Source organism: Coloeus monedula (assembly GCF_965178545.1).
Source record: "Coloeus monedula genome assembly, chromosome: 3".
NCBI lineage: Eukaryota > Metazoa > Chordata > Aves > Passeriformes > Corvidae > Coloeus > Coloeus monedula.
In genome coordinates, this window is record NC_138783.1 from 102,272,296 (window position 1) to 102,285,991 (window position 13,696).

A 13,696-nucleotide genomic window follows, 5' to 3' on the forward strand; every position below is an offset into this window, starting at 1 on the left:
TCAGTGGACTTCAAGCAGCTTCAGGGAATGAATATATATAATGCTTGGTCTGTAATATGTAAACTGTTGAAATAAGCCTCACCATATTCTTTAAATACATGCATGGTTCTGTAACATGTAATCCAGGTTTCTAGTTAATCATTATAACTATCATTTTTACTCAGATGAATTCTATAGAACTAATTTCCAAATCAGAGGAAACTGACAAAACAGAGGTCAAACCAAAAAATGCAAAGAAAGCATTAACCACTTTTAAAGGACCTTTATTACATATCAGGTAATAATAATTTTCTTTAATTTTCTTTTTATGATGTGCCTTGGACATTTGAATACTTAACTCTAGTTGGTTTTCAAAATAAACTTTTTTCAGACTATTGGAGGAAAACAAATTATAAACAACTTCTTAAGAAGGCTTTTTAAAAAGCTCAAAGAATTTTTCTAGTTTTACAAGATTTTAGTGAATCTTCTGGTGTCACCAAAGATTGGCATGCTTTTTGTATGAATAGATGTATATTCCATAGAATTGTAGAAGTGTTTTGTTTATATTGAGAAATCATCTGACTAAGCATGTCCTTACCTGTAATGAGAGCAGTGGTTGACATTGATTGCACTGGCTTAACAAAAAACCCATGTTTCATCAAGCCAGTTTTCACTGTTGTATCTTGCTTGAATTCTTTTAGCTTATGATGATATAAATGTCTACACTAGTAGTTTCCTCTAGTTAAACTTAAGGAATGGGTCCAATTCATTTTATGTGGAAAGGGCTCTATAAATGACATATCTACTCAGAAGGTTTTGTTGTCCAAGATGCTACATCTTGCAGTTAATTTGCTTTTTATCATTAAACTAGGAAAAAGAAATCAATTAGCCAATATAACTTTTTCTTTTCACTGCCTTTCAGGTTAGGATGCTTGTTTAGAATTTGATTTAGATGGTAACTTTTATTTTCACTTTCAGTTTGCTATTAGATGAATGAAGAAAATATCTAATTTTTAGGTAATTTCTTAGCTAACTTTTTAAGTACTGTATTGATTAGTTTTGGAATGAATTTGAATAATAATGTGCTCATTAGCATAAATATATTTTATATGTGTAAATTTTTCCTAATTTTGAAATGAAAAACCTCCTCTGTATAGCCTTAGTTTCTTGTATGGCAAGACAAAGGCACAGACTGCAGAATTGTGATTACAAAGAATGTTAAACATTTTCTGGAACAATCAGAAATGTAGATGTTTTTCCATTCACTTTTTAATTAAAAAAAAAAAAAAAAGGGGCACAAATCATAAGCAGACAACAACAAAAAATCCAAATAAGCTAAAACACCTCCAACACCCCCAGAAACTGCCTTTTTTTTTCTCTTAAAATACTTCAAGCTGTCACTGAATAGAAGTAACTTAACATGGACTGCAACACCTGGAAGAGTAAACTTAGTCAAGAATAGCGGTGTTAATACTTGTAGTCTTGCTGTCATGGAAAATAAAATACTGCTGTCTCCATTGTCCTTGCTGTTTGTTTGTTTTGTTTTTAAAGTAAACTCCTGAGTGCAGCTGTTGCTCTTCATTAATGCTCTCCCTCTGTGGAAGCTAGAACTAGTTTTCATTTTCCTGCACTGATTCACAGGCCATTGAACTGAAGGTGATTGAACCAATAATATATAGTGCCATTGATAGCCAGTTGTAGGCACCTATCACAGAGACCATAAGCTCTGCCCCCAGGAATTAACTTGCATCCTTGCTTATCTCCCAGCATTGTCCTGTGAAGGGAGCAGCCTGGAGCCTGAGCACACAGCTGAGGCACTGCAGCTCTGGCACCATAAAATTGTGGACCAAAGCTGGGCCCTTGTGCTCTTTTGTTTCTTGTATTTGTAGTCATGCTCCTGAGTCAGCTGTCTCCCTCATTTAGACCACAATTGTATTTGCCATGTATGCCTTACAATGAAAGGCTGCCTCTGACTTTCCTTCTCCATAAATGAATTTGTTTGGTCAGACAAAAAGCAGCAGTTTCCTTGCACTGTCTGGAAGAAGAGCAGCTTGTGGTGTGTTGTGGTACGAGAATTTCTAGTACAAGCTGGTTACGTCACACACATCAGAGTATAGAAATTTTTGCTTCTGTAAAAATGAAAAAGCTTGAGTGTTTGTTTCAACAACCCCCCCCTCCTCATGGCTACATACCAACTACCCCTAGTGCTGTGGAACTTGATTTCACAGACAAGAGCCATACAGCTGTGGTCCCCAAGCCTTTTTTTTTTCCTTTGATCAATGGCCATAGTTGGTAGAACAAGAGAGATCAGGCTCTGGCAGAAGTTCCTTCCCTTGATCTCTTTTTGTGGCTTGTTTTGATGCTAGTTAATGTTATCTTGTTTCACTTATGGTTCATCTTGCAATTGCTGTTACACACAGCTGCAGTAGTACAGTATTAAGATAGCTAAAATATTTTGTAGCTACAATCCTTCCATTCCCTAGCATTGGTTACTTAAACTGAGAATTTGGAAATGAAAAAATACTGAGAGGAGGAGGGAATTACCTGTTTTAAACCCATCAGTTTTTTGGTTTCTACCTTATTTGGCACACTTCCTTCTTTCCCACCACAAAAGAAGTAGTCTGGTCATGTGGACTGACTAATGCATTGTAAAACATCAGCACCCTATCATCACAGTCGCCTTCCTTCCGGCATGGGCGTTCACACTTGTCCTACAGCCCCAAAGGGTTTTCTTCTCAGCTCATACACTGGTTTAAGTGGGAGGAGAAAGAATGATTGGTACTATGACAGGAGGTCTTTAGAGGAGGAGGTCAAAGTAGCATGAATTTGGCATTCTAAAAAGAGGACATGGGGGAAAATATCACATGTTTTGAAAAAGAATATGCAGTTCTGTAGTATGGAGTAGTACAGCAGTTCTTTGTGTGCTCCTAATGTGGCATAATGAAAAAAAGTTCTTCACTTGCTACTCAAGTTTCCTTTCAATTTGTATTATATGAGCATGCCCTGCCTTTTACCTACTCGTGTTCATTTGAATGCTTATCCAAAATGAGTTGTGTTTGATGTGGTTTAAAATATCTCATGCATGACTCTTAATTGTGCAAGAATATTAAAAGCAAGCAGTAACTTTATTTATGCATGTGATAGCACAAGTATGTGAAGACTGACTCTTAAGTACAAGAGAATTCAGCTGTCGTGGTTGAAATGATTGCCAGTCATAGTTATCTGCCTTCTCTTATGTGTGCACTATATCCATGACAAGGATAGATGTTTGAGGTGGAAATTACTCCCTGTCTGTGACACCTTATATTCCTTAAAATGAGTCTAAATTAAAACCAAGGATGCTTTCCCTTAACACACTGCCAAAGGATTAAGCAGCTGACTGTATATCTGTTGGCTGTTCCTGCTGTTACAGATGGCAGAAGTCAAGGGCAGTAATCAGCTGAGGCAGCTAGTTCCACTTGTCACGAGTCAACCCTGTGCTTCACTACAAAATTTCTGCGTTTTGTTTTCACAGCTTTTTTTCATGACAATCTGTTTATGCTGACTGTAGCTGCAGGGTAGAAAGTATTTTATTTTCCTGGAGGTGTGATCAGGTTTTTTTATGATCTGTTTTAAAGATAATCTGAAGAAACTAATTCTTTTAAAATTTCCTATTAGCCCAGCAGAGGAACTATATTTTGGATCCAAAGAAACCGGAGAGAAAAAATGTTTGATAGTTCTCACAAACGTCACTAAAAATGTAGTGGCTTTTAAAGTAAGTGTTTTATGTGTGGCCTGGTTTACTAAATGTGTAGCTTTTTCTTGTTTTGTGTCAGGAGGAAGGATACTATTAAATCCATTTTATAGACAAAAATTTTTATTGTGTTGTGATGTTTGAGGCAGGTTAAAGAAATCTGGCTGAATTTATCCTTATGATGTACCACCTTAAAGGGGATAATTAGTATTACAAATCTTTGGAGCACTGACTAAAAAAGAGCTAAACTGATGGTTAGTTTTTTAGTGAGAGTAATACTTCTTGAAAAAGAAAGGCTTGAGCATTAAAAAGTCACCTTTTTAGAATTTTTAAATATTGGCTGGAAGCAAGTTGCTCTGAAATGATGCAGATCCATCTGCAAATGTCACTATCAAAGGAATTAATAGTTATATTTGCTTCAGAAATACTGAGTTTACTTGCATCTTTGTGGGGTTTTTCCCATCTTTTGCATTCTCTGCACATTAAAATAACTTAAAGTTTTCATATTTTCATATTTATTATAACACATTCTTGGCTGGTTTTAAATATGTATGCAAAAGAAAAATAGCAAATGCAAGAAAACAAAGGATAAAAGCAGTTGAGAGGGAGGAAAAAGGAATAGGCAAGAGTCCTATTATGCCTACAAAATGATGTATTTTAGAGACTTGTCCTAATAGTGAAGCTTTTGGGGATTTAGTTATTACAGAACGAGAGGAATTATGAAGCAACCGTAGTTTGTGGATGCACTTATTGTATCCTTCGTATTTCTTGTTTACAGGTGAGAACAACTGCACCTGAAAAATACAGGGTTAAACCCAGTAACAGCAGCTGTGAACCTGGCACATCATTAGATATAATAGTCTCTCTTCATGGTGGTAAGTAAAAAAATAGATTTTGTAAGAAATCTGGGCAAGTTGTATTACTAGACTTATGCTCTAGACACTGATGGTTGTATGTCCTTGCTGCTGTAGGACTGACTGGTGCCCATGTCTACTTGACTCTTGTATGAAAATGGTACTATTTGTTACAAAAACATGGGTGTCAGAAAGGATTTGAGTAACTGGCTGTACTGATTTACTACTCCACTCAGGCATAAGCAGCTGTTGTCTGCAACCCCTTTTGTTTCATATCTTAAAAACTAGAAAGTCTGAGTGGCAGTTGTCTTGCTGGTTCATTATTAGAGTGGGAATTTATCTGCAGTATTCCTAAATTGTTGCAAGCACAGGTGAATTTGCTGGAGAATACACTCTTTACAAAATTTTGGGTTGTCTTTGAGCTATTCAGATGAAACTAGTTCTGTTAAAATAAACCTATATCATTTTTTGAAAACTGTAATTAGAATTATTGAGCTTTAGAGAATGATTTCCATATATTTATTTGTAGTAAATCAGTGTCTCGTGTCCTGCAATAAACAAGCTTTCATTTTATGGTACTTTTGTGCAAAATGCTTCTCTCCTCCTTGTAATATTGTCATTATATCTAAGCACACTGTTGCCTTTTTTTTTTGTCTTCCTTGAGGGCAGGTTTCGCAGCTTCTTTGCAGGATCGTTTCCTTATAATGGCAGCAGAAATGGACCAGTCTTCTGGAGCAGGTGTGCCAGAACTGACTCAGTTTTGGAAAGAAGTCCCTAGGACCAAAGTGATGGAACATAGGTAAGCATATGGTTTTCTGTTAACAGGGATTTGGGGGTTTTTTTAGCTTTTATTGCTTGGCTGAGTTCTAGCACTTGTATAGCATAATCAATGAACAATTCTCCAAACTCACTTGCGGGCTTACTGACCAAAATACGTTACTGAGACTTTTGCTCTGTTTTAACTGATTATCATGGTATTCCGTACATGCTCTTCTTCTTTTCTTGTTGTTGTTCTTGTGCAGATTAAGAGGTAAATGGAAAAAATAGGAATGTATGTGACAATACACATGGACAGTAGGGGTTTTGGTTTTTTAATAATTTAATAAGAATGTGTCACTTGAGTTTTCTAAAAGGAAGCAATCAAGGAAAGCAGACGTATTAAATGCAAAACTATTTTCTAGACAATATTAAAAATATTCCCTTTCTACTGGGGAAAATCAGTATTTTATAGAAAAAGTCTGTAAAACCTATCACATGTTCATACGTGTATTTTTGATATTTAGTAGTAAAAAGTCATCTAGAAAAATCACTAAAAAAATACATTTCCCCATACACTTTTTTAAATGTATCTGTTACTCTTCTCTCTCATCCAGTCACATTGGGTTGTATCACTGAACATGTCTAGGAAAAGTTCCCTGCAGTTTTGACTGGTTTTTTGCCTTAGGTTTTTCCTGGGGTTTTTCTGTGGGTTATATTTTGCGGGGCTGGTTTTTTTGGGCTGCCTTTACCCCCTCATGGCTAAAACTACTGTGGAAAAGATATTTTGTGAGTCTTGATGCCTAAATCTTGCTCTGTGTTTGCTTAAAGTGCTTATCCCTTATTTCCCTTTTGAGTAAAATCTGCATCCTGTGAGTGACCTTACGCTTCCTTGCGTAAGTGTTGCAGTTTATTTGGGTTTTTTTAAGTTAGACCCTGAAACAATAGAGAGAGGCTATTTGCTTACAAGTGTGCTGTGTACATTAGTTGCTGATGAATACAAACCTGGCCTTTACTTTTTGTAATCCTGGACTAAATTTAGTGTAATTATAATTACTGTCTCTTAAATTTTAAATGTGCAGGTACTTTATCCACTTAAGATGGATTGTTTACTGTTAATTATACAATGTTGCATTAAATTGTGATTTTTTGGTGCGTGTTTTTGTTCCCTTTTCACAGGCTCAGATGTCACGTCATAGAAAGTAGTAAGCCCTTTTCTCTGACATTAAAAGACAATGCATTTAATATTCCAGCAAAAACTAATGAAGATTTACATATACAGGTAATAGTGCATTCCTTTGTGCTCAGTATTCAGCAAAATTATAGAATACACTAGAGATAAAAAGAATTTTTACTGAACCTTTTTGGTATTTTGTAAATTATACTGTTTGAACATCTCAGCAATTGAAAGTAACTACATCAGTGATAATGATTTAATTATTTTGTTTAATCATAATGATTTAATAATCATCAAATTTTCAGTGGAGTTTGCTCATTCTTCTTGTGTATATACAGATCTGGCGTATCAATGAGCATTAGTAGTATCTTTTGCTTCTGAGTGTAAAGATGTCACCTGCTTGATACAGGCCATATTGGTTATCCATAACTTAAGATTTGAAGCTCCTTTAGTGGAACAGATTCTGAAGTATGTAGTGATAGAAAAAGTATTGCTGAGATACTGCTGTGAGAAGGCTTTTTCTTTTCTGTGGTTATAGTTATTGCCAAAATAGCTCAAAATTGCCAAGTACTTTCAAGTGCAGTAATTCTAACTTAATGAAACTGTTCTATTTTCAGCTAACTCATTTACTGCAGATTAATAAAAGACTTGAAGAGCAGATGAATCGCTGCCTCTGGTTCCAGCAGCTGTCAGTTGTTTTATCACTGCTATCAGTTACTGTTGCTGCCTTCTGCTTCTACCTGGCCTATGCCCAGAGAAGCTAAAAAGAATTGCTGTGCCCTGGATGTGCCGCTGCCTATCATGGTTCGTTGGAGTCAAAAAGATTGCAGTGCTGCACTTGGATTCTGGAACTGCCAAAATGAGGTTTGTGAGCCTACAGCAATGAACAAGGAACAGTTTACTGGGGAAAGAAAAGATAGAAGAAATGAATGACCAGCAAACGAAATTACTGAAATTATTCTCTAAGTTGGCACTTACAATAGGGCATGATGAAGATGTTGAAGCTAGGACCTATTTTCACTGTACAACTCAATAAAAACTACTGAACTGGGAGGAGGAAACCAAATACAACATTATTTAAGACTGTTTTGCTTTTTTTTTTCCCTCTATTCAACTACTTTAAATACAATATTTCATTTCTTTTCATCATATTCATTCTTACATTCTGAATCACTCCCATAGAAGATGCAAGCAGTCAGCTTAGTGTAGTCCAAGGTTAATCTGTTCATCTAGGAAAATTTACAGAAATTATGTAATACAGGTGGATTTTTATATAATCTGTGTATGTACATGCACATAAAGGAAGATATTTGTTGTTAGTAATTATTTTGATAATTCAGACTCATTGCTTTCATTGGTTAAATTCCTTATTTTTGTGCTTCTTCTAAATGAAAAGTTATTGTAAACATTTCTTACCAAGTAACACATGCACAAGACAAGACACTATTCCTATTGGGTTTTTTTTTTGGAAAGCAACTTTACTCAAATTACAGAAGGAGTGTAGGAGTTGACTTCTTTACTGTGATGGCTGATTATTGGTTCATAAAAAGGCTATTAGTCAGTGTAAGAACTTACTCTGAGTTGTGCAATATGGTTAAAGTACATATGAAATTAAGAAAAAAGCAAGTCAAATCGGGAAGATTAAATACACTTGAAGGCAACATAAAAGTATTGCATCTGCCATTTCACAGAAATTGTGGAAATGGTGCAAAAAGCTAGAAAGAACTTTGCTAACAAGGATTCTTTGTACTCATTGCTGTAAATATGTATATTAAAATGATAAAAGCTTAAAAGGAGACTGATGGTATCTTTCATACATTTAAAATTTTCACTCTTTAAGAGTTTTAAAAATTTCAAATAATTATGTTGCTTGAATTAATTTTTGCTCCAAATTGGCTTTGTAACAGATTTATTAGTTTTGTCATCTGACTTCAGTAGATGAGAAGTGATTATTAAGGAAAAATAAAGGTCATACTCTACTTCTGTCTTTTTGCTTACAGCGTGTTGGTGATGTAGGATCATTTCTAGGAAGTAGAAAAGGGCAGTTTAAAACAATAAACAGATTAACTAATAATGCCAGCAATATGATTACTAAAAAAAATGCCATGTAAAAAGCAAGTCTGCAGAAATGTTTGGTGCACAGTCTTCTGTCCTCTCTTAATTTATACAATGGTTTACCACATCTGCATTTTCTTAATTTTTCACTAATCTTATTTCTGCCTAGTTTGTTTCTCAGTATTTTGTATTCCTAATGAGTTGGCAATTTATATTGTTAACTGCTTATAATGAAGCTGTTACTTGGGTTATTTTTATGTGCATGCAACTCAAATTCTTTGCTTCCAACAAAATGGGTTGTTGTCTTAGTGAGAAAAGAAACAAAGTAATTTTTAACATTAAGATAATAATAACCATGCTATTAAAATGCCAATTCCTTAATTTGAGTGGATTGAATAGCACTTTACTGTAAAATTGCCAGAAATATATTCTTAGAGTCTTTGCCAATATGAATATTTTAATGTTTTGGTGCTTTCATATATTTTCAGTATTTTATTACTTATTTTATTATTGGTATTTTCTTTGTATGAATCAGATGAACATCTTTTCTATTTTAATATGTTTTAGAAAAATACAGTTAAAAAATAAATATGAGGAAATACCTAGTCTTGAATGTTTAGTCTTTTAAAAATAGTGGCATCTCCTGAGGTTTTTGCTTTCTTGTTAGTCTGCAGATGTTATGGGAGGGGCCAATATGGTGATGACCCACAGTCTGTTGGGGAACAGAAGTTGTGATGGTAGTTGTCAGACAAATGTAAAATAGGTGATGATGGCTTCTTGGACAGAATGCCTGACATAATCACATAGCACATGATACTGGCATGTCAGTGGCTCCTGTCACTATGGCACAAGTGATGCAAGTGCACACAATACTAAAATATATATGGATCTTGGTAAAATGAACTATTGTTTAAACATCACACAGAAAATGGAAAAATATAGATAACAAAAAAAGGGCAAAGTGACAGTAGTGTATTTTAATTTGAAATGGACAACAGTCAGTTTGTATTTTTCTTCTTTGAGAACATCATTGTTTCCACCATCACAGAGTATTTTCCCAGTATTTTCAAATCTTTCAGTTGTTAGTTGGTTCAGATTTTGTCAGCCCTTGGAAATGGGTCTCAGTGTGGAAAGTTTTGTGCTTAACACACACTGAAGTTACAGAGTACACACCAATAACAATTTGATACCCAAAACTGAGATAAGAGACAAAATATTTTTCCAGGGTTTTGTTGGTTCCCGCCACCTGCCCCCATCCTCCCCCCCCCCCCCCCCACTACAGTAAACTCAGTTTATAAACCTGGGGCATTTTAGAGCTTAGACAATTCACAAAATAGGATTTGGTTACATGAACTGTCAAGATCTAAGATTTAGTTTTCCTTTCCCTCATTGTAGATTGGCAGTTACTTTTGGCTTTTACAGACAATTAAGAGACAATAAAGATTGTAATCCTAAAAATTAGCAATTTGTGCTCCAAAAGAGCACATACTCTTTTTCCTAGCAAGGAATTTTTGTTCCCTGCTCTGAGCCTCATTGTTTTACTTTACTATGTAAAAGATCAGACATTTTGTAAAAGAACAAAAAAAAACAAAAAAACCAACATGGGGGTGCAGGGCAGCAGGGACAGGAGCAGGGGTTTTAAATTACCTTTGTATTTCATCAGTGATTCCCTGCTGTAACTAATTTGTCTCTACTGTTTGCCCTCAGAATCTCAGTTTGTCCCTATTCCAGGGGTTGCTGGTTTATATGGCGTTTTTTGACTATATGGGGTTTTATGGGAGAGCATTTTAAGTCTCTGCAGTGTCTTGGTGGTCCTGTGTATTGCACTGGCAGCATAAGGGTGTAAATGCTGTTCTGTTGATAAGCACAGTGTTAGTTCATTCATTTTTTATGGCTTTGTTGTGAAAGTGGGCATTCAGTCAGAATACAGAACATCAAAGCCCATCACAGGTGGCTGTAAGGATTCACTGGTTTAGGTCTGTTATAGCCCCATAGGGTGTTGGGGTCAAGACACGAGGGTGTCTATGTACAGTATGTGTACTGATTTAGGAAGAGCTAATCACTTCTAATTAGCCAGGAAGAGCAGGTTGTGTCCTCATTTCTGAGGTTAAAAAAGACATCTTCAGTCAATTTCTGCATGCTTTACTTTCCCTGGAAGATGGCTCACTGAGGAATTACAGCCTGGTGTTTCGCAGGTGCTACATTTCCATTCTGTTTGTGGTAGCACAGGTACATGATGGTAAGTGATGATTCCAATTAGGCTTTTCACTATGCCTGTTTCCTTGGCACATTTCAGCGTCACCAGCTTCTGGCTCTGTGCCTCCTGCAGCTGATGAGAAATAAAACCTCCCCCTTTCAGTTTTCTCAATAGTTTCAGTGCCACTTTTCAATTGGAACCTCACTATGCTTGCTTTTGACCCTTTTATAGTGGTTGCACACAGTAATAAAATATATGTAGACACAGAATACAGAGGCACAACTCAAAACATAAAGCACAGAAAATCCATCTCCAGGAGCATGGCAGGGGTGAGAGGTTTCCCTTCTTTGTGGAGGAGCTGAGTGAAGTTCCCTGTGCTGGCCTTTTCTGGGACTGATTTAGGCAGCTTCCTGGTAGATCTGTGCAATTACTGCTTTGCTACTTCTGAGCAGAAGCACTGAAGTTCCCAAGCTGTATGAGCAAAAAGCAAGCAGCTGGACATTTTTGTTGGTAGGTATCTCCTCTCCTGGCTTACTTTATTCACAAGAGTGGTGCATCAGCCAGTCTGTTTGTCATGCTATAAGTTACTTCTGTAAACACTGAAAGAAGCACTGTGTGCTCAATTATTGCTGTATGATTGTTTTTTAGATTGCATTAGGCAATTCATTCTGATGTTAATAATAAAGTCCTTATACAAAGCCCTTTAAGGGAAAAAACCCAACTATTTTTCAGTTGCCCATTGTTGTCGTCACCATGGCCTGAAGTGAAGCAGCAGCCCACCCAAAGGACTTCTACAGTCTTTCTCATGCCAGTTTGGGGTCTCTTGATCTGTTAGTAATTCTTTATGGAGTTTTAATTCTCTTAATACTAGTTGTCCTATACTGTATTGGAGTTGGTTGAAATTCTGGAAAACCTGGATATGGAACAAGAATCTGTAACTTTTGGTTATTTATCTTTCCACTTTTTTTAGGCTGCAATAGAATGTACTCATTATTTCATGCTCACTTGGTGGTTTTGCACAAAGTATTTTTGAACGTTTTCTTTTCTCTTAAAAATACCTTGTTAAAATGGTGGTAAATTATGTGTTTCATTCATCTTGATTAATCCATAAGATAGGCCAGCACCTGATGGTGATTCAGCTGGCAAGAAACAGGGATTTCTTTGAAAGTATTCAAAGTTGTTTTTTTTTTTTTTTTTTTTATTTTTGCAAAAACAGCTCACTGTGCTTGTCTTTTCTTTAGTCCTGATAGAACTTCTTCCGGAATTACACAAGTTTACTCAACCAAGGAGCGAAAACTTCGACCTGTGGGAACTTCCCAGAAGGAGCAGATTGTTGGATATGTACTTTCTGTTACAGATCCAGCTACAAATAACAGGGTTCCTCTACTCATATTGTTCCAGTATGTGTCTGTAGGATACTGGGAGGTAGCCTCACAATAAACTTGCATTGCTGCTCAATGAGAAGATTGACCCCATAGTCAATAGTCAGGAGGGCAAAGCGGAAAAATGCTGCACAAGGCTATGGTCTTCCCCAGCAGCTGATATAAGTGGTCTCTCTAGAGAAGTGTTCCCCTAATTAGGCCTCAGGAAAGGGATCAAAAGCAATCTTGACAGGTTCCAATCCACTGTGTTTTCATTAAGTTTGCAAAGAAATGTGAGACAAGAGACCTAAAGTACAATCTCCACTATCAGTCCCACCATAACCATAATCCCATTTTGTGTTTATGATGAAATCTAAATTAAAATATCCTCTGGGCAACCATGATGTAGTCTAACAAATCCTCTGTGGCATTTAATTTTTCAAAATTGCAACTTTCTTGTATTTCCTCAGCCCTGTGTCTGTTAAAGTCATTGCCAGTTTTATTTTTGACAGCTTGGAGCTATATCTGAACACCTGTTCTTCAAGCTGCAGGGAAAATGACAAAAATAAGGAACACCATTTAAATAAACAGAGATCACAATAGTAGTGTGAAAAAGAAGCATTAACAGAATTTCTTTAGCTTTTTTTGTACAGAATGCTACAATTGATAAATTGCTGAAAGGAAAAGTGAGTCTGGGCAAACACCACAGATGCTTCATTAATCTGGTACAACTAAAACTTACAGATTGATGCTTGACCTCCTGGCATCTGAATTACTGTAATTTCCATGCCCTGCAGTACACTTTCCTCTACCCAAGTAGCATTTATCATGTTTTCTTTTTTTCTTACAATTTTTTTTGGAATTTAAACTTGCAGCTGATGGTGATGATTCACAAAAACGTTTTTTAGTCTGTTCTAAAGAAAGTAGCATTTTCTTCTTGAGTTCATGGTTTCACAGGCTTTCTTCTGCAAAGAGGATGTATAAACATAGGTCCTGAGTGCAGTCTGGAATTACAAGGGGCACCTCAGAACAGGAATGTTCATTCATGCTAATCTCTTGTGAATTTTAGCTACAATCCCAAACAAATATGTGTTGATGTATATATAATCCCAGATACTGCTGCTCCAGCAGGCATTTTGATTGACATGATGTGTCTTCCTACCGCTCACACTGGATGTGTGTTGGAGTTCAGAGTAGGTGTTAAATCATATGTTTCTTACCCATACTGAAAGTAGACTCCAGTATTCCTATGCTGGCTGTCCTGTACTGGTATATGGATGAGGAATATGGGGAACTGGTACAGCAGCTCTGTTCTGAGAGTCTTCAGAGAGAGCATTCATTTACTCCAACAAGTTCCTAAATTGAGGAGAATTTGCAAAAGCATCAGAGAAGAAGAAGCAACTTTGTTTCACTTTGCCTAAGTGCATCTGCTGGAAAATGTGAAGTATTACAAGATAAATAAAAAGTGTAGTCAAGGAATTGCCTACTCTAAACTGCACATTGAAAAGACCTGGTAGACAAGTTAATTTTATACTTTGCCTATTTTCAGTGAGATTTACCTTCCATTAACGATTCCACCCTGGA

The 13,696-nt window shown here is 36.1% G+C and overlaps 1 protein-coding gene across 2 annotated transcripts in view; it reads left to right on the forward strand.

The window, feature by feature from the left end:
- MOSPD2 (motile sperm domain containing 2) overlaps window positions 1-9,016 on the forward strand; it is a 32,743-nt gene extending 23,727 nt beyond the window's left edge. For both annotated transcript variants that reach the window (XM_082277642.1, XM_082277643.1), the window contains exons 10-15: window positions 165-277; window positions 3,637-3,733; window positions 4,491-4,587; window positions 5,236-5,365; window positions 6,502-6,604; window positions 7,117-9,016. In XM_082277642.1, coding sequence (XP_082133768.1) covers window positions 165-277; window positions 3,637-3,733; window positions 4,491-4,587; window positions 5,236-5,365; window positions 6,502-6,604; window positions 7,117-7,263 — 687 coding nt within the window. In that variant the 3' untranslated portion in view covers window positions 7,264-9,016. The remainder of the gene's footprint in view (window positions 1-164; window positions 278-3,636; window positions 3,734-4,490; window positions 4,588-5,235; window positions 5,366-6,501; window positions 6,605-7,116) is intronic.
- The last annotated feature ends 4,680 nt before the right edge of the window (window positions 9,017-13,696 follow it).